Source organism: Canis lupus, chromosome X (assembly GCF_048164855.1).
Source record: "Canis lupus baileyi chromosome X, mCanLup2.hap1, whole genome shotgun sequence".
Taxonomy (NCBI): domain Eukaryota; kingdom Metazoa; phylum Chordata; class Mammalia; order Carnivora; family Canidae; genus Canis; species Canis lupus.
This window is the reverse complement of record NC_132876.1, coordinates 43,318,483-43,340,646: the sequence shown is the minus strand read 5'-3', so window position 1 is coordinate 43,340,646 and position 22,164 is coordinate 43,318,483. Positions and strand designations below refer to the sequence as shown.

General features: G+C 37.5%; 1 protein-coding gene across 4 annotated transcripts in view; it reads left to right on the top strand.

The window, feature by feature from the left end:
- DNAAF6 (dynein axonemal assembly factor 6) overlaps positions 1 to 21,794 on the top strand; it is a 42,365-nt gene extending 20,571 nt beyond the window's left edge. For 3 of the 4 annotated variants that reach the window (XM_072818244.1, XM_072818245.1, XM_072818243.1), the window contains exons 6-7: positions 16,643 to 16,728; positions 21,593 to 21,794. In XM_072818244.1, the coding sequence (XP_072674345.1) occupies positions 16,643 to 16,728; positions 21,593 to 21,722 (216 nt within the window). In that variant the 3' untranslated portion in view covers positions 21,723 to 21,794. Of the gene's footprint in view, positions 1 to 16,642; positions 16,729 to 20,600; positions 20,653 to 21,592 lie in introns of those variants that run through there. The other variant, XM_072818246.1, reaches the window with a different exon arrangement.
- Positions 21,795 to 22,164: the final 370 nt, after the last annotated feature.

Sequence of the window (22,164 nt, the reverse complement as noted above, 5' to 3'; positions counted from 1 at the left end):
GGCAGCTTTCTGAAAGTTGAGAAGAGAGCTCTCACCAGAAACCAACTATGCTGGCATATTTGGCATGCTCAGAATTCCAGTCTGTAGTATTTGTTATGGCAGCCCCAGCAGACTAAGACACCATAAAATTTGGCATTAGAGTTGCAAAATTTCCTAAAGCAGGTGAGTTAAACAATTAGATGTGTATTTCAGAACAACTCTAGTGGCAGATTATGGTGGAGAATTTGGCAGAGATGATGGTAGGAGATGAGTGTGAGTTAGGGAGATTGGTGGTAGGAAAACTAGCTGGTAAACAATTGCACTAATGCAGTAAGAAAGGTAGGAGCCTGGAGTGTGGCATTGGTGATAGAGAGCAAAGTAGACATTTCAGAGATACTATTGATAGGATTTAAAAAGTTGTCAAATGAGATATGTAAGGGAGAAACAGGAGTCAAGAGTTCCAGCTTGGGTGACTGGGTAAATGGTGATGACATCAATCAAGATATGGGAATGTTAGTGGTTTGTCTCTAGATGGTAGTCTTAGAGGTGGTTTCTATTTCTTTTTGCTCATCTGAATTTTCCTTCCTTTTTAAAAAATACTTACCATCTATTGCTTCTGGAATAAGAGTAAACAAAGAGTGGTTTTGTTTGTGGTATGGGGATACAGGTATGGAATGCAAAAGAAGACAATTGCTTCTTGGCCTTTTGGCTAAGATAAAGTGCAAAAGAAAGCAAAGTACTAAGAGAAAAAACACTAAGTTTTGGTTATATTGAGTTTGAACTGCCTGCAAGAAATCTTGTTGGAGGCACCCAGTAGGCTGTTAGAAATATAAATCTATGTGGAAATCAAATACAGGGACGGGAGATGTTGATTTTCAGAATTGGTATTTGCTCTCTGGGAGATTAGAATATATTACCACTGAGTGCTGGCTTTGCATTGGGCTTAGAATGAAGTAGAACTGATTTTAGGTAACACCTGTATGTTAGGAGAGGACAAGGTGTTGAGAGGAACACTAGGAGACTAGCAGAAATGGACTGAGGACAGAATACATACCCCTTGGGATGGGGTCAATATTCAGAGACAGAGTTCAAACAGAGGCATTGGAAATTCTCACTCCAGTTCCAAGCCGGGTACTGAAAACCAAAAGGATGTGGATCAGTGAAGTGAGGTTGAGACTGTGTCATGGCTATAGAGATAAAACAATGATGATGGGGGAAGCAAAAAATCTGTCATAGAAACAAGGTGGGAAAAAATAGGAACCTGCCTACCCCTGAGATATAGGGCTGACCAAAGTACTGACCTCTTGGGTGCCAGTTGGGGGCTGTAGGAAAAGGAACTTTAGGTATCAAAGTATGTAGGAAGATAGCCTGTCTTCCCTATAGGATTATTTGTGGTAGGAAGGGGGATGGGTGCAGTGGAGAAGTAGATCAATGGATTCCCATTTTCACCCTTGCATGATGAACAGCAGATTATCTCTAAAATTCAAAAGTAAATGGGCATACGATTATTGATATTCTGCCAAAATGACCCATAGTTTGTTCTAGAGGAGGGGAAAAGCGTCCTGCATGTAGTTTGATGCTCTCTTAAGCTGCAATGGATACATATTTTGGTTCTTCTGCTTTAATGCATCTGTATTGATAAGGGGAGTTTCTGATGTGACCTATAAAACAAGAAACTAAGCCTGTTTCTTTTTCATCATCATCTCTTCACTGGGATATGAGCCTTGCTCCATCTCTAAATCTCACTGAAAATGCGATGAGAGTCAGGGATGGGATAGGAGTCAGTCACTATCTGGCAGACACAACCAGGAGTCACATGTTTATCACACATTCTCATCTTAGAAACGGCTATCAGTCATTCTGAGCAAAGTGTCTCCCTATCTTCTGAGAATTCACTTGTTTCTTGAGTGGTCTACTTCTCAGGTCCTGATTTCCCTCTTAAGGTTAAATCAGTCATATTCATTTACTTTTAATTAATAAATAGATTTGGCTGCTTGATAATGGAATGTATTATCTTTTTCCATATAAATTCACACATTTTTTGTAGGCTTTCTGGTTATGCTAACCTTATTTGATTGGTTACATATCAGACTGTGGTCACAGAGAAGGATATTTGAGCTGTAATACAATTCCTTATTACCAGCTCAAGGCAGCACAGTAAACCTTCATTTCAATTTCTAATAGTTCTCAGTAATATATGTACATTTATAGTTAATATCATAACAGTCTTTCATAATGATGGTAGGGGATAAATACTTCCTTAAAAGCAAATCTAATTGTATGGATTTAATATATTTGTGATTATGAACATTAGATGTATTTAAATTTTTAAATAGTACCAAAATTAGTAGAGTTGAAAATACAAGTCTCCCATAATGAGAGATAGATGCAGAATACATATGGGGGAGAGAGAGAGAGATGGGGGGAGAATTTGAGATGGGTTTAGTGTCAGGTGTGAAATAAGAGTGAAAGGTGTCTTACCCATATTACTTGGTTAAAAAAAAATTAGTAATTTTACATTTATGTAAAATGATGCCATTTTAAGGAGGCTTCATCAAAATATCTGAATCATATGGTCCAGAATCCTTGAACCAGAACTGGCAGAAACTTCTGAATCTATGCAAACAGATTAACAGATTGACAGATTGACCCTAAGAAAATGCCAACATTTGAAGGATGGATAAGGAAGAGGAACTGAGAAAGATATTCATAGATGGGGGAAAGCTGTAACAGTATCTACTGCTATATAGGAGTAAACCAGAATTAAAGTGCAGAAGGAATTTTTAGATTCATCAGTTAAATCTTTGGCGACCTTTGGAAGACAGCAACTTCAGTGGTGTAGTGTGTGCCAACACCAGATTGAAGAAAGCTGAGAAGGAAAAAAAAAAAAAAAGCTGAGAAGGGAATAGGAAGTGAGGAAGAAGAGGCAGCAAATGTAGATCATTCTTTGAGGAAGTTTAACAATGAAGGAGAGGAGACAGAAGAGATGGTTGTTGAGGAGGAGGCAGTATTTAGTGGTATTTTGTAGGATAAAAGAGAATTAAGAATGATTTTCAGACAAAGATTCCTTCATTTGCTTATGTAATATTTATTGAGTGCCTACTGCATGTCATTAGAGTGAATGAACAAATAGGAAAAAAGTAGTCATGGTATGGGCCCCCAGAAAACTTTTAGAAATGGATGGCAGCATTTTTGGTTATAAGGTGTTATTGAAATTTTTGGTTATAAGGTGTTATTGAAATTTAGTACTTAGGGGCCAGAGATGCTCTAAATCCTAAAATAAGAGGCACAATCCTAAAAACCAATAGTTGTCTTCCACAAAATTAGGAAAAGAGAGTTTGATGATATGAGGATGACCACCCAGCAGTAGTTTACCCTTTTGATTACTTCCTCCTTCTTAAAACATGTTTTTTTCTGTACATTAATGACTCCCCTCACCTGTTTTTTTTTTCTTTTTCTTTTTTTGTATATTTTTTATTGGAGTTTGATTTGCCAAAACATAGTATAACACCCAGTGCTCATCTCATCAAGTGCATCCCTCACTGCCCGTTACCCAGTCACCCATCCCTCAACCCCACTCCCCTTCCACTACCCCTAGTTCGTTTCCCAGAGTTAGGAGTCTCTCATGTTCTGTCACCATCTCTGATGTTTCCCACTTATTTTCTCTCCTTTCCCTTTAAACCCTTTCACTATTTTTTATATTCCCCAAATGAATGAAACCATATAATGCTTGTCCTTTCCTGATTGACTTACTTCACTCAGCATAATACCCTCCAGTTCCATCTATGTTGAAGCAAATGGTGGGTATTCGTCGTTTCTAATGGCTGAGTAATTTTCCATTGTATGCATAGACCACATCTTCTTTATCCATTCATCTTTCGATGGACACTGAGGCTCCTTCCACAGTTTGGCTATTGTGGACATTGCTGCTATGAACATTGGGGCACAGGTGTCTCGGTCTTTCACTGCGTCTGTATCTTTGGGGTAACTCCCCAGTAGTGCAATTGCTGGGTCAGAAGGTAGATCTATTTTTAACTCTTTGAGGAAGCTCCACACAGTTTTCCAGAGTGGCTGTACCAGTTCACATTCCCACCAACAGTGCAAGAGGGTTCCCCTTTCTCTACATCCTCTCCAACATTTGTTGCTTCCCATCTTGTTAATTTTCACCATTCTCACTGGTGTGAGGTGGTATCTCATTGTGGTTTTGATTTGTAGTTCCCTGATGGCAAGTGATTCAGAACATTTTCTCATGTGCTTGTTGGTCATGTGTATGTCTTCTTTGGTGAAATTTCTGTTCATGTCTTTTGCCCATTTCATGATTGGATTGTTTGTTTCTTTGCTGTTGAGTTTAATAAGTTCTTTATAGATCTTGGATACTAGCCCTTTATCTGATAGGTCATTTGCAAATATCTTCTCCCATTCAGTAGGTTGTCTTTTCGTTTTGTTGACTGTTTCTTTTGCTGTGCAGAAGCTTTTTATCTTGATTAAGTCCCAATAGTTCATTTTTGCTTTTGTTTCCCTTGTCTTCATAGATGTATCTTGCAAGAAGTTGCTGTGGCCAAGTTCAAAAAGGGTGTTGCCTGTGTTCTCCTCTAGGATTTTGATGCATTCTTGTCTTACATTTAGATCTTTCATCCATTTTGGGCTTATCTTTGTGTCTGGTGTAAGAGAATGGTCTAGTTTCATTCTTCTGCACGTGGCTGCCCAATTTTCACAGCACCATTTTTTGAAGAGACTGTCCTTTTTCCAGTGGATAGTCTTTCCTGCTTTGTCGAATATTAGTTGCTCATAGAGTTGAGGGCCCATTTCTGGGGTCTCTATTCTGTTCCATTGATCTAGGGGTCTGTTTTTGTGCCAGTACCACACTGTCTTGATGATCACAGCTTTGTAGTACAACTTCAAATCCAGCATTGTGATGCCCCCAGCTCTGGTTTTATTTTTCAATATTCCCCTGGCTATTTGGGATCTTTTCTGATTCCACACAAATCGTAAGATGGTTTGTTCCAACTCTCTGAAGAAAGTCTATGGTATTTTGGCAGGGATTGCATTGAATATATAAATTGCTCTGAGTAGCTATGACATTTACACAATATTAATTCTTCCAATCCATGAGCATGGATATTTTTCCATCTCTTTGTATCTTCCTCAATTTCTTTCAGAAATGTTCTGTAGTTTTTAGGGTATAGATCCTTTACCTCTTTGGTTAGGTTTATTCCTACGTATCTTATGATTTTGGGTGCAATTGTAAATGGGATTGATTCCCTAATTTCTCTTTCTTTGGTCTCATTGTTAGTGTATAGAAATGTGTCTGATTTCTGGGCATTGACTTTGTACTCTGCCACACTGCCAAATTGCTATATGAGTTCTAGCAATCTTGGGGTGGAGTATTTGGGTTTTCTATGTACAGTATCATGTAATCTGCAAAGAGGGAGAGTTTGACTTCTTCTTTGCCAATTTGAATGCCTTTTATTTCTTTTTGTTGTCTGATTGCGGAGGCTAGGACTCCTAGTACCATAGTGAATAGCAGTGGTGAGAATGGACATCCCTGTCGTGTTCCTGATCTTAGGGGAAAGGCTCCCAGTGTTACCCCATTGAGAATGATATTTGCTGTGGGCTTTTCATAGATGGCTTTTAAAATGCTGAGGAATGTTCCCTCTATCCCTACACTCTGAAGAGTTTTGATCGGGAATGGATGCTATATTTTGTCAAATGATTTCTCTGCGTCTATTGAGAGGATCATAGGGTTCTTGTTTTTTCTTTTGTTGATATGATCACGTTGATTGCTTTTTGAGTGTTGAACTAGACTTGCATCCTGGGGATAAATCCCACTTGGTCATGGTGAATAGTCTTCTTCATGTATTGTTGGATCCTATTGGCTAGTATCTTGTTGAGAATTTTTGCATCTGTGTTCATCAGGGATATTGATCTATAATTCTCCTTTTTGGTGGGGTCTTTGTCTGGTTTTGGAATTAAGGTGATGCTAGCCTCATAGAAGGAGTTTGGAAGTATTCCATCCCTTTCTATCTTTCTGAACAGCTTTAGTAGAATAGGTACTGTTTCTTCTTTAAACGTTTGATAGAATTCTCCTGGGAAGCCCTCTGGCCCTGGACTTTTGTGTCTTGGGAAGTTTTTGATGAATGATTCAATTTCCTCCTTGGTTATTGGCCTGTTCAGGTTTTCTATTTCTTCCTGTTCCAGTTTTGGTAGTTTATGGTTTTCCAGAAATGCATCCATTTCTTCTAGATTGCCTAATTTATTGGTGTATAGCTGCTCATAATATGTTTTTAAATTGTATTTCCTTGGTATTGGTTGTGATATCTCCTTTTTCATTCATGATTTTATTAATTAGAGACTTTTCTATTTTGTTTTTAATAAGGCTTGCTAATGGTTTATCTATCTTATTAATTCTTTCAGAGAACCAGCTCCAGGATTTGTTGATCTGTTCTACAGTTCTTCTGGTCTTTATTTCATTGAATTCTGCTTGAATCATTATTAAAGCTCTTCTTCTGCTTGGTGAAGGTTTTATTTGCTGTTCTTTCTCCAGTTCCTTTAGGTGCAAGGTTAGCTTATGTATTTGAAGTTTTTTCCAGTTTTTTAAGGGATGCTTGTATTGCAATGTATTTTCCGCTTAGGACTGCTTTTGTTGTATCCCAAAGATTTGGAACAGTTGTATCTTCATTTTCATTAGTTTCCATGAATCTTTTTAATTCTTCTCTAATTTCCTGGTTGACCCGTTCATCTTTTAGCAGGATGCTCTTTAACCTCCACGTGTTTGAGTTTCTTCCAAATTTCTTCTTGTGATTGAGTTCAAGTTTCAAAGCATTATGGTCTGAAAATATGCAGGGGACAATCCCAGTCTTTTGGTATTGATTGAGACCTGATTTGTGACCCAGTATGTGGTCTATTCTGGGGAAAGTTCCATGTGCACTTAAGAAAAATGTATACTCAGTTGCATTCGGATGCGAAGTTCTGTATATATCTGTGAAATCCATCTGGTCCAATGTATCATTTAAAGCTCTTTTTTCTTTGGAGATGTTGTGCTTTGAATTTCTGTTATTTGCAGAAAGTGCCGTGTTGAAGTCCCCCAGTATTAGTGTATTATTATCTAAGTATGTCTTTACTTTGGTTATTAATTGATTGATATACTTGGCAGCTCCCACATTAGGGGCATAAATATTCATGATTGTTAGGTCTTCTTGTTAGATAGACCCTTTGAGTATGATATAGTGTCCCTCTTCATCTCTTACTACAGTCTTTGTGATAACCTTTAATTTATCTGATATGAGGATTGCTACCCCAGCTTTCTTTTGAGGATTATTGGAATGATAAGTGGTTCTCTACCCTTTCATTTTCAGGCTGGAGGTGTCCTTAGGTCTAAGATGAGTCTCTTGTAGACAGCAAATAGATGGGTCTTGCTTTTTTATCCAGTATGAAACCCTGTGTCTTTTGATGGTCATTTAGCCCATTAATGTTCAGAGTTATTATTGAAAGGTATGAATTTAGTTTCATCGTAATACCTATTCAGTCCCTGTTTTTGTGGATTATTTCTTTGGGCTTCCGCTTTCTTTTACAGGGTCCCCCTTAATATTTCTTGCAGAGCTGGTTTGGTGGTCACATATTCTTTCAGTTTCTGCCTATCTTGGAAGCTCTTGATTTCTCCTTCTATTCTGAATAAGAGCCTTGCTGGATAAAGTATTCTTGGCTGCATGTTCTTCTCATTTAGGACCCTGAGTATATCCTGCCAGCCCTTTCTGGCCTGCCAGGTCTCTGTGGAGAGGTCTTCTGTTAATCTAATAGTTCTCTCCATATAAGTTAGGGATCTCTTGTCTCTTGCTGCTTTAAGGATTTTCTCTTTATCTTTGGAATTTGCAAGTTTCACTATTAAATGTCAAGGTGTTGAATGGTGTTTATTGATTTTTGGGGGGGACCTCTCTATCTCCTGGATCTGAGTGCCTGTTTCCCTCTCCAGATTAGGGATGTTCTCAGTTATGATTTGTTCAAATATGCTTTCTGGCCCTCTGTCTTTCCAGGCGTTTTCTGGAACCCCAATTAAACGTAGATTTTTTCCTTCTGAGGCTGTCATTTATTTCCCTTAACCTTTCCTCATGGTCTTTCAAATGTTTTTCTCTTTTTTTCCTCAGCTTCCTTCCTTGCCATCAACTTGTCTTCTATGTCACTCACTCTTTTCTACCTCATTAACCCTCATCGTTAGAACCTCCAGTTTGGATTGCATCTCACTTAATTGAGTTTTTATTCCGGCCTGATTAGATCTAAATATTGCAGTCATGAGTCTCTTGAATCCTGTATGCTTTTATCCAGAGCCACTAGTAGCTTTCTAATTGTGCTTCTGAATTGGCTTTCTGACATCAAATTGTAATCCAAATTTTGTAACTCTGTGCAGAGACTACTGTTTCTGATTCTTTCTTTTGTGGTGAGTTCTTCTTTCTAGTCATTTTGCTCAGTGCAGAGTGGCTGTATGAGCAGGCTGAGTGAAGAATATCAACCACAACCTAAATAAATTTCACCCTAGATGATTCTGACAAGGTCAGAGACCAGAAATTGAAAACAAAGATCAGAACGATATAAAACAAAAGGACCAGTAAAGTGAAAAACAAATTTTAAAACAAATTAGTAAAAAATAAAAGGCCAAGCATCCCAAAGAAGAAGAGGAAAAAAAGGAGAAGAAAAAAAAATGGGCAGGGGCTGGGAGATGGTGGTGGTGACGAAGTTGTAGTAGAGGCATAATGTAGTCTAACTGAGGAGTTCTAGAGGGTGATCCTTTGGTTCTGAGTTACTAAGTTCTGTATGTCAGAAGATGCTCAGACCCAAATATATTAAACAGAAATACTTGTAGAAGGCCCCACCATTGACCACCAAAACATAAATTAGATAAAAGAGGGGGGGCAGAATGGGAAGGAGGAATCTCACAGAATGAACCAGCATGGTATACCACTTGGTTCTGGATGCATGCTGGTCATGTTTTAGAAGGTATTAATTTACGCCATTGTAGAACAAAATGAGGCAGAGAAAACAAAATACACAAAGCCAAACAAAAAAAACATATGTTGTATATCTCCCCAAATTAAGTTGAGTATGTTGAAGGGAATATAGAAGTGGAAAATATATCTAGGACCTGTAATTGTAGAAATATGAAAGTCAAAAAGGAAGAATCTTAAAAATGAAGAGGTGGTAAAATATTGTTGTTAAGGTGGGGAAAGAGAAAAAAATGGAAATTTACAGTCTGATATAAAAACGAGTTGTACTGGAAAAAGGAAGAAAAGAAAAAAATAGGAGGGGTACCCTTTAGTTCTATATACTGTAAATCTCTAGACTTCCCTTGAAGCTTTCCAGCGCTGCTTGGTCAAAAACTCGCTCTTCTCCTGTCCTTTCAGCTGATCTTCTCGGGGAGGGGCCTGCTGTGCTGATTCTCTGGTGTGTGCACCTGAGGGAGCTGCCCCACCTCCTGCCGGGTGCCGGGCTCAGTGGGAGCTGTTTACCCCCAGAGGCCTCTGTTCCCTGGCGGCCCTGCCTCTCCCAGGCACAGGGTGACAGAAGGAGGGACAACAACACTGGCAGCGGCCAGCTCTCCAGCTCTGGAATCAACTCCCGCAGTAACTACCACAGTCTCCCAGTCTGCACTGGCCTGGATGCTCCCCAGCCGGCAGGGGGCACTGATCTGCACAGCTTGGGGGCGCCCCGCGGCAGGAGAGTCCTCACTGTCCTGTGCCCTCCCCGCCTCCGCCTGTCCCAGGGCGAGTGCAGGATCATGGACTTTGTCTGCTGGGTGCTCTGGGATCTGGGGCCTGTGCTGCTGGAATCGCGCTCCCAGGGCCTCGGCTCCTGAAGGCAGCAGGGCACAGACCCCTCCATCCAGAGCCCCCGCCTGACCCACCGGCTTTTCCCCAGGCCTTTACTGAGATCCGCCCACAGTTTGTGCAACGCTTTCCCCCGGCACACTTCCTCTATTATTGATTCAGGGAGACTCTCCGGGTTTTTCTCCAGAATCACTGGGCATTCCTTATCTCCTTGGCCCCAAGGCACTGTTTTTTTCTCTCCTGCCTGAAGTTCTCTAGGTCTCTGAAAAGAATCTATTTATTTTTTCTCTATTCTCTTTCCATCCAGTCCCATGACTTTAAATACTATTTCACTAGTCTTGGTCTCTCCCTGAAACTTCGGATTCATGTAACCATCTGCTTACTTGACATCTCTCACTTTAGCAGGCAACTCAAGCCTAACATGTCCAAAACAGAGCCCTTAATTGTCTTCCCCAGACCTCTTTTTCATTGATCTTTGTCATCTCAGGAAATGGCAAGAGCATTCACTGCACAAACTAAAAACGTAAATCATACCTCATTCCTTTTTTCCTTTATACTATCTGCAAGTCTTCTTGGCTCTACTTTCAAAATATATTCTAAATTCATCTAATTTTCCATTACCACTCCATTATCATGTTCCAAACCACCATCATCTCTCACCTGGACCTTTATGATTCCTTTCTCTCTCTCCTCCTTCCTTCAACAGTTGCTTCCTTGAAGCCTTTCCACTGTCTTCAGAGAGATCATTTTAAAAAGTAAATCAGGTATATTTTTAACTGTTTGAGGAACCTCCACACAGTTTTCCAGAGTGGCTGCACCAGTTCACATTCCCACCAACAGTGTATGAGGGTTCCCTTTTCTCCGCATCCTCTCCAACATTTGTTGTTTCCTGCCTTGTTAATTTTCCCCATTCTCACTGGTGTGAGGTGGTATCTCATTGTGATTTTGATTTGTATTTCCCTGATGGCAAGTGATGCAGAGCATTTTCTCATGTGCATGTTGGCCATGTCTATGTCTTCCTCTGTGAGATTTCTGTTCATGTCTTTTGCCCATTTCATGATTGGATTGTTTGTTTCTTTGGTGTTGAGTTTAATAAGTTCTTTATAGATCTTGGAAACTAGCCCTTTATCTGATATGTCATTTGCAAATATCTTCTCCCATTCTGTAGGTTGTCTTTGAGTTTTGTTGACTGTATCCTTTGCTGTGCAAAAGCTTCTTTCCTCAAACAGTTAAAAATATACCTGCCCTACGACCCAGCAATTGCACTGTTGGGGATTTACCCCAAAGATACAAATGCAATGAAATGCCGGGACACCTGCACCCCGATGTTTATAGCAGCAATGGCCACGATAGCCAAACTGTGGAAGGAGCCTCGGTGTCCAACGAAAGATGAATGGATAAAGAAGATGTGGTTTATGTATACAATGGAATATTACTCAGCTATTAGAAATGACAAATACCCACCATTTGCTTCAACGTGGATGGAACTGGAGGGTATTATGCTGAGTGAAGTAAGCCAGTCGGAGAAGGACAAACATTATATGTTCTCATTCATTTGGGGAATATAAATAATAGTGAAAGGGAATATAAGGGAAGGGAGAAGAAATGTGTGGGCAATATCAGAAAGGGAGACAGAACGTAAAGACTGCTAACTCTGGGAAACGAACTAGGGGTGGTAGAAGGGGAGGAGGGCGGGGGGTGGGAGTGAATGGGTGACAGGCACTGGGGGTTATTCTGTATGTTAGTAAATTGAACACCAATAAAAAATAAATTAAAAAAAAATAAAAAATAAATAAAAAGTAAATCACATCACATCATTTCTTTGTTCAGAACCTTCAATGGCTTCCTACAGCACTTAGAACAAAAATCCAAACTCTGTATCTTGACCTATGAGGCCTTATATGATCTGACAACTACCTACTTTTCAGTTTCATCTGACACCACATTCTCTTCCTTGTTCATTATGTTCTAGCCATCCTGGCCTTCTTTATGATTCTTTAATGTGTCAGGTTATTTCCTGATACCTTGCTTCTCATTCTACCTGGAATACTCTTCCCTTAGATAATGACAGTTTTACCTCCTATTTTTTTCTTGTTTAAGTGCATCAGTCTGTACATCTAGAACCATATTACATTAGAGTAGTAAGTGTTGGTCATTATTTCCTCTCACTTTAATTTGAATGTTTCTGGGGCTTCCCCATTTGACTACTCATTCAGATGCTGACTTTGGGGTTGTGTGTTAAGGAACTATTCATCTATTCGGATTTTATTAAGAGTTCTAAGTAAGAATGGGTGATGAATTTGATAAAATGCCCTTTTAAGATTTGTAGAAGGGGAGGTGGGTGGGGGGATGGGGTGGCTGGGTGACAGGCACTGAGGGGGACACTGAGTGTTATACTATATGTTGGCAAATCGAACTCCAATAAAAAATATATATATAATAAATAACAAAAACTACTTTCATAGGAATTAAATGATGTGGTCCAGGTAGAATGTTTAAAAGTGTATATAGGTCATATTAAAGGCTTGCTATTGTCATTTTCATGGTTCTTCACATTAAAAGTGCTATTTTATAACAGAAACAAAACAAAAAAACAACAACAAGAAAGATTTGTGGAGATTATATGATACTTTTCCTTTTGATCTATTGGTAAATTTTATTAAATCTCTTAATATTGAACTACACTTGCATTTATTCATTATTCAACAATTATTTACTGAGTGCCTACGATGTGCCAGGTTCTATCCTAAGCACTGAAGATACCATAGAAACAAAACATAAGTTTATCATTGCCCTAGCAGAACATACCTTCTAGTGTGAGAGAAAAATGAACAAAATACATAAATTTTATTGTATATTGGAAGGCAACAGATGCTGTGAAGTAGAAAATAACAAGGGAAGTGATAGGGCATACTAAGGTTGTTAGTAGCTGCAATTTTTTTAAGTAGGCTCCATGCCCAATGTAGGGCTTGAACTCATAACCTGAGATCAAAAGTCACATACTCTACTGACTGAACCATCCAGGCACCCCATAGCTGCAATTTTAAATAGTATGATCAGGGAAGGCCTCACTATGAAAGAAATATTTGTGCAAAGACTTGAAGGACATGCGAAAGTTAGGCTAGGAGGTTGGACAAGTTATCAAGACTGAAGAGAGAAATTTAATGTTAGAAGTATCAATAGAGAACAAAGAATTATTCTCAGAGAAGTAAAGAATTGGAAGATGATTGCAACAAGGAGGGTAACTGGTGGTACAGTGTGAAGACATGAGATTCATTTTTAAAAGCTAGAGGGAAGGGGCATGCCCAGGGATATAAATGTAATGGGAGGAAAAAGAAACAGGCACCACTTGAGAAGACTAGGGAGTGTCATCAAGGGAGATTCAGATTTCAAGAAATTGAAAGGAATATTCAGAGGCTGAAGTGATAAGGGATGATGGACTGTGTGTTCTGGAGGATCTATGGAAGTGTTTCACGAGTTGGTGGGTCATAGGAATTGGAAACAAAATGGGAGATATGAATATCCAGATGGTCATTATTAGGTTATAAACAAGGACTCGGGAGTCTGAGGCTCCTTGTGTTTATTGACAAATAGAGATAAAAGTATAATGTATTTAGTTCTGGTGTCTCAAGACAGCTAGTGGTAGTGAGGCTGTGAGTGTTTGAGGGTGATCATGGGGGCCAGTAGAGATATGGAGGTCCTATAGACAAATCTTATTCCAGAATGAACTGAGCTTACCCTGGACTCCTGTGAGAGAAAAGGTACAAAAAGAAGTACTATGCTTCCATGATCTCATAAGACAGGCATGACAATATAGTACTGGAATCTTTCCAAGTGGTAACATCATAGAAAACTTATCCATTAATTTAAAAAGATATCTATTGGTTTTGTGTCCTGGCTTTGGAGAACACATACCTCTATATTTTTATTCTTCAGAGGTAAATGTTTATATTATTTCAAAGTAGGGATCCATCAGTTTTAATATTTTTCATTTTCCTATAGATCTTTATTGCTCATGAGAATTTTTATAAAATACTTAGATGGCTGCAATGGGAAAAATGTCTCCATAATTAGACATGGGCTTCCATAGTTAAATAACAGGAAGTTAAAATACTGAAGCAATTTGGGATGAGACCTACCCAAACTTTTTCTGTTAATCAAAATTTCCTAACACTAAGTTTCCAATTGAAACTCAAATAGTCTTAACTTCTTTGCTAAGAATCAAATATATTGGAAGTAGCTGCTGTATTTCTGTCAAATAAAAATTTTTTTATAATATTCCAAATCCATAAATTAAATAAGATTATGTTTTAAATTTTCAGTCCAAACTCTCTGTCAATCAGTTTGAAGTCAATAAATAACCATGTCTATTTTCCAGGAATTCATTAAAAGTATTTCTAGGGCAGCCCCGGTGGCCCAGCGGTTTAGCGCCGCCTGCAGCCCAGGGTGAGATCCTAGAGACCCGGAATCGAGTCCCACGTCAGGCTCCCTGCATGGAGCCTGCTTCTCCCTCTGCCTGTGTCTCTGTCCACCCCCCCCCCGGGTGTCTCTCATTAATAAATAAATAAAATCTTAAAAAAATAAAAGTATTTCTAAAGAAGTCTGATTTAATGTTTCAGAAATTTTTCTGTTAAGATTCCTATTGAACCTTCTACCTTATGAGATATTAACGTGTATGATTCCACTTAATTTGTTCCTTCCTGTCCCTCCTCTGAAACCATTTTTAGTACACAATTTTAATTTTCTCAAGAGGAAAAATTAGTGAGTTGTTTCTGAATTACCCTTCACTAGAGTTGCAAGTGATTTTAAGAACCACTTTAAAGTTCTACCCAGGAGTTGTATCTAAATTTCACATAAGTTATAATTTTTTTCCTTTCTCAAATGTCATTTCAACCTTGGGGAAATTATCTTTTACCTTGAAAAATCTAAACATTTCATACTAAAGAAATAAATATTTATATGCCTTGGTCCAGGTGATATGAGTCATCCTGCAACTTAAGAACTTCTCAACTATCAGATCTGCAAGTTATTATAATAAAAATAGGTCCTTCTTTGTCCAGTAGAATGCTCTGGACATTTACTTTGATGTAGAGCACCTATAACTACCACTTTAAGAAATGCTCTATTTCTCTTAAAATATCTGTTATTATGAAGATTTGAATTTTCAAAATATAAATTAGGAGGTAATTCTTTGCCTAATGAAAATATTAGCCATAGGACATATTTAGGTAATAGGACTTCTGGAGTTCTATTTACAAATATTTTTATATGCATATTTAGTAAACTTAAAATATAAAACTCACATACATGTAATGGTCCACATATTTCATATTGTAAAAACACTTGCTCTCTTTAAGCTTCTTACAAGGAATTCCATTTTCTCCATTACTTATTTGATATGTATTTCCGTCATAACCTGGTGCTTTCATCCTTACCATTCCAGTTCTTAAATCACCAGATGTCTGATATTTCAAGTCTTCTAGCTCATTTTAGAGAAGGCTTTATAATTTACCTTAAACTTAGGTTGTTTTCATTTGTTTATAGAAACCATAGATGGATGGATGGATGGATGGATGGATGGATAGATAGATAGATCATCAACTTGTATCAAAAAGAGAATTAAGGGGCACCTGGGTGGCTCAGGGGTTGAGCATCTGCCTTTGGCTCAGGGCATGATCCCAAGGTGCTGGGATCGAGTCCCACCCACATCAGGCTCCCAGGGAGCCTGCTTCTCTGTCTGCCTATGTCTCTCCCTCTCTCTCTCTCTCTGTATATCTCTCATGAATAAATAAATACAATCTTTTAAAAAGGGGGACTTAATTAGAGTTAGAGATGAGGCTTTGTACTGTGGTAAAATACACAATATAAAATTTACTGAGAGTGACATGTAGTACATTGACAATGTTGTGCAACCATCACCAATATCTAATTCCAGAACATTCCATCAACCCAGGAAGACATCTGTACTCTAAACAGTCACTCCTTTTTTCTCCATCTCCAGCCTCTGACATCCACCAATCTGTTTTCAGTCTCTATGGGTTTATATATTCTGGATGTTTCATATGAATAGAGTCCTACAATATGGGCCTGGCTTCTTTCACTTAGCTTAATGTTTCAGGGTTCCTCCATGTAATAGTACTTCATTGCTTTTTATGGCTGAATAATATTCTATTGTATGGCTATACCACATTTGGTTTTTGTTTGAACACCTGTTTTAAATGATCTGGGGTAGGTACTCAGGAGTAGAATTGCTGGGTCATGTGCTAATTGAGATGAGACATTTTTCAGTAAAATCTTACCAAACCAATCAACAGTCCCATTTTTGTGTGTGTGTGTAAGGATCATGTTGTTGTCTTCTGTTAATAACTATTAGGGGCTCCTAAACTTCTCTAGGAATTGTGGTATGGGAGTATATACTGGGATACTACAGATGGCATCACCAACCCACACCCAACCTAAGAACTAACTACTTTTTATTCAAAGTGTCAACTGATGTAAAGTCCATTGAAAGCCCCCAACCTTAGCAGGTACACTAGTCTATACCTTCAGACAATGAAAGTTACAAGCAAGTAACCAACATGTTCCTATATAGCATTGGAGTCAGACAGACCTTAGTTCAATTATACACAATTGCTCGTTGGCCACTCAGTAAACTTATCCGTATCTCAGTTTCACCATCTATAAAATGAGGGTATTCCTGCCTCTCAAGATTGTTATGAGGGAAGGGCCTAGCCCTGCACAAAGCTGGAACTTAATAAATGAGTTCTCATTTCCACTTATTTCCCTACACTCTTCACATTAACTGTTCTTCAAGACAGCAGTATTTTTCTTCTCATTTTCTCTTTCAGGTTAAAATTAAACTGCCAAATACGAACCCTTCTGAAATTAAAATTGATATCCAGGAATTGATCATTGACCTCCGTACTCCTAATAAGTGAGTACTACTTAGAACTAGAATAACAACAACAACAAAAAAGAACTAGAATAACATGTTATAATATTAATGAAACTTTAGTCAATATTCTTAAAGTGTACATTGTTATTTTGCATCACCCCTAAAGTCTGAAAAAAAGTGAAAGTCATTCAGATGTTTGATCTACATAGTATAAATATAAATGTATTTGGAAACACCTAATTTTTTTCTGCTTTGCATCCATACATTTGGAGTAGGTTGATATCACCAAAACAGTTCTTGACATTCAGATATAGTTTGCTTATCTGTGAGGAAAAATAATGAGAAGTGAAAATCTCTTAAGATGTAAGTCTTTCATGTGTTTTTTTGTACAATGATGGCATAAGAGAAGCAATATCTTTAAACTTTGTAGTTTTTGTGGGGATCTAAAGTTAAATTTGATTATACTTATTTAGAAATGAACAGAAAAATCTTGTCATCAATTACTTAAAACAAAAATTCTAACAACTAATTTATCACTAGCTCCTCAAGTAGTGCGAATACGTTGAAAAATAATACAGGTAATAGTGGAATAATTCAATTAAGCATTGATATTTTCAAGAGTCCTATTACACAGGTTCAAATTATCTTCCCAAAGCACAACATACAGTAAGATTCTGATATAAATATTATCTTGAAGCCTGGACAAATCAGTGCTGTCTCTCAAAACCAACTGTAAAGAAGGAATCCATGGAACCTAGTGTGTGCTAGATAAAATATCTAAATATCTCACTGCTAAAAAAAATAAAATATAAATAAATAAATATCTCACTGCTTTGTTCACTTTTCATCTCAATGTATAGCAGTTAGCACACTTGGGTTGATAGCAGTGGTTCTTTCTCTGTAACTCACGAACATTTCAAACTGGGTGTGGCTAGCAGTCAGCTACTGGCACCTTTTCTTTCTTACATTATCAGTATCAATAGTTCTCCCCTGTTGATCTTAGGACTTCAAAAAATAAAAAGTAGATCCTTCACACAAAAGACTTCTATGTGTAAACAACCCAGTGTATATACATAGCTTAACCTTGATTTCATTACAGCAGATGGATTTAACCCAAAATGATCTACAGATGAATATATATCAAATATTTTTCATTACTTTTATCATTTCCAAAATATATTCTCACAAGAAATTGTCTCATGTTATAAAAATTACACCCACTATTCCTACCATTCACTTCAAGGAGTATTGTACTTTTTAAATTCATATTATAAATGCTTCTATTCTCTCATACAACCTCTGCATGGAAAGTTGCTTAAATGAACAGTTAATCTTCCATAATATTGGTGTGCTTGTTAAAAGCACATACATATCTACACACCATGGAATTAATTTCCGTTCCCGTAGCAGTTCTCCATCAATCTTTAGGCAGCTGCTCTGTCTATGCTGTCATTCCAGATATCTATCAGAGCCCACTAAATGAAAGACTCACACAGAGATACCTGTCCACATAGAATGTGAGCTACACTAGAATTTTTGAATCATATACTGTTCTTATATATTAAATGCTCTGTGCAGAGAGGTGCTGTCTCCTGAGAAAAGAAATCATGAATTATTATAGAAGACTGAAGATAGGTTTTCATCATTTTTACCATTTTTCCTAAACACTTGAGCATTTTTTGGAGCCATGCTATTACCCAAAATTGTATTGTTGGAAATGTGTCTTTTTTTTTCAGTTTATTGATATTCACATAAACTTTCTTTAGTTTCTAATTTTGACACACTATAACACTGTTTACTCACCCCAAGAAAGGTAAGAGAAAATATCCTCCTGTTCGTGTATGTATAAGACAGAACAAGTGAATCTATTTTAATTGAATGGACTAGTAATATCAGTCAAATGATAGTTAACTGCATTAGAATTATCAATAAAACCCAGATTTTTGGAATTATACAACCTTAAGAAATAAAGCAATGTCTTAAATTTTTCATTTTTAAAAAACTGGTTGTTTTGCATTGTCAATTCCCAACATGGAGTAGATGGAAAGGAGGAAAGATAGGAGAAATTGGATAATTTCCCAAGGACTTTTGTCTTCATAAGAGGTTTCATTATTTTTTGAAGTGAATCCTAAGAATGTCATAAATGAATTCCATGAATGGGAAAATAAAAACATATTGTAAATAAAAGTATGAGTTAATTTTTGGTTGAATGCTGTTCAGATTATTCTCACCTTTGCTGTGTCCTTTAATTCAGATTGATTGAGAATTGACTGATACTCAAAGTGAAAAAATTTTTTCAAAATGAAATAGTGAAGTTCAGCTCAGTAGCTATTTCTGCACTTTGAAAATAGTTATGGTTCCAATAGAAAACTTTTATTTTTTTATTTTTTTTTTAAATTTTTTTTAAATTTTTATTTATTTATGATAGTCACACAGAGAGAGAGAGAGAGAGAGGCAGAGACACAGGCAGAGGGAGAAGCAGGCTCCATGCACCGAGAGCCCGATGTGGGATTTGATCCCGGGTCTCCAGGATCACGCCCTGGGCCAAAGGCAGGCGCCAAACCGCTGCGCCACCCAGGGATCCCCCCAATAGAAAACTTTTAAAAAGCCATATTTATTTTAACCCAGATATTTAGATAAAATAATTTATTAACTATGTAAAATAAAAGCTGCATTATGTGAATATGCACAGAACAAGGTTGTCCTGTATTTAAATCTCTTGCAAGGAACATCACCTTGACTTTGCTAATATAAATGTAAGTATGCAAGTCTCTAGAGTTCATTTTATGGATAGTTTTTTTTTGTCTTTACTTTTACATATTATAGTTCACGTTTAAATAATTGCTAATGAAAATCAACACTGGATGAACATTTGATCAGTGCTTAAACTGTAGCTTCTTAAAAGCAAGTACACTATCGAAATAAAGGCTGAGGGATTGGGTTTAAATGTTTATTCATATGTGGTAGTGCTAATCTATAGTAGGTATTCAAATATTATTTTGTGGTGACCTATTTGCTTTTCATCCATTTATTTATTCACTCAACAAACATAGGTCTTCTGCTAGACACTGGGGGGACACGAAGATAAGATATAGTTCTGTCCTTCAATGAATTGTACATGGAAAAGTATTTGTAGATTTTTATTTTGTTTAAATATAAATCTCAACTCAGATATCAAGCAGTAAAACAGACTAGACAAAAATACTTCCTTTCTCCTAAGATCCTAAATAAGTTTCAGTTTCTGTTGTTCAAAATTTTAGTATGTGAAGCCATACTACTAAAGACTAGACAGAAATGCAGGGATAGATGGATCATTACAATGGCCACTGTCTCTTCTGAATTTATTTCTCTCTGGACAAAGAGGTGTACATTATCATTGGAACTCCTTCTTCGGCTGATTTATAGTTGTCTTAGTGCAATGAAGCTACCACCACTGAGCTTTGCTTTATTTTTAAAGTGCATATATTATCATTTGTAGGATAAAGGATAAAGCAAATCTAACTCCAGCTCAACCTATATTATAAACAATTTTAAAAAGATAGACTCTAAATATTTTTTGCACCTGCTTTTTTTGAGATGCCAAATATAGACTATATTGAAATACATCACCATATCATTACTTCTGATAGAGAGAGCAGTTTTTCCTACCCTAAATATCTGGAATGGAACAAGAGTAACAGAAAATTTCTCCTTTAGGTTCCAGAGACATGTGATAAATACTTTTAATGAGCCCAATTTCCTGAACTTAAGTATTTGCAAATGAGTAAAGAGGCAATTGGTTTTCAAGAGTTTGTTTTCAAACACTAGTTATTTATATAAGTATTCAGTAAGTATCCCTAAAAAATACCAGATTACTTTACTAATTTGGGTCTTATGCCTTCTAAAAGAGTTTTTTGGTCCACTTTTTATAGAGATACTCAAGCCTTCTCTATGAAGAATGTGAGGTAATGAGTTTTGTGCATTTAATTTTCTTCAGCTACCAGCATGTGCTGACCCCATGCATAATACAGATTCATACCACTATGAGAGAATTATGGATGTCTCATCCCAGCAATGCATCTAAAGCATGCAGCTATCCAGCAACTGAGCCACAACTGCAAAATAAACCCTGAAATCTCTCACAAGGCTTTCATTCAATGTATAGTAGAAAGAACCAGAAGCAAGCCCAGAGTAGCACTTTCATTGATCTGGTATTAGAATTATTCCAGGCCGAATTTCAATAACTATACCTGTAGTGGAGACTCAGCCTAAGGTTGCATTAGCAGAATTATTATAGAACTATTCCAATTTTCAGATTTGTGTCAATCACATTCCATCTACACGTAAGCATGGCTGGCAACAGATCTATCCAACCAACTTAAAATTGCAGTGGCTCGGGACTCCTGGGTGGCTCAGTAGGTTAGTCATCTATTTTCAGCTCAGGTCATAATCCCAGAGTCCTGGGATCAAGCCCTGCATTGAGGTCCCTGCTCAGTGGGGAGTCTGCTTCTCCCTCTGCCCCTCCGCCTGCTCATGCTTATGCTTTGTCTCTCCCTGAAAAAAATAAATAAAATTTTAAAATCTTAAAAAAAAATAAAGTTGCAGTGGCTGTATTCTTCTGCCTATTATCCAAGCCTGAGACTATGTGTCTATAATGCAAAATGAGGTCAATTTTGGAAAAAAAAGAGTGGGGGATCAAAACCCCTGCTTGGACTTTTAAGGCCAAAACTCTGGTATATGATTTATGTTATTTAGGCATATTTTTGATCCAGTACTTGTACTGTCTCATATTGTTCTTTGGTTCCTAATCTTCTGATACTTTGTATTGCTTTCCATTACCTTATTAAAAGTGACATCTTCTGGATTTCACTTTAGGAAGCTGATTCTGGGTTTTTATCCTGTCTTGTTTTGTTCTGATTTTTAGGAAGTTGTTGATAACTCTTCCTCAACCTGTGGAATGCAGCAGTGCCAAAGCTTTCTATATCCTGGAGACTGAGACTCTTGAAGTCACCATGACTATGAAAAGAGAACTGGATCTCATTAATTTCTTCTAAAACTTCATGAATAAGAAGGAAAAATGGCACAATAGCACTGATAAAAAATAAAACTTTGAAAAAATTGGTTAATGTTTTCTATCTTATTATTCTGACATATTTCTGAAAGGGTCTAAATTCAATTAAAGTGAGATCCTGATATTTACAATCATGTCTATTACTCTGGTGAGAAATATTGTTTTCTCATATTCATAAGTTATTCCATTTTTATAGCAATAGCTGGATAAAACTGACAGGTTAGCCAGTCAGATTACTGCATGGCCAATTAAAACTGAAATATTGGGCAGCCCGGGTGGCTCAGCGGTTTAGTGCCACCTTGGCCCAGGGCCTGATCCTGGAGATCCGGGATCGAGTCCGACGTCCAGCTCCCTGCATGGAGCCTGCTTCTCCTCTGCCTGTGTCTCTGCCTCTCTCTCTGTCTCTCTGTGTCTGTCATGAATAA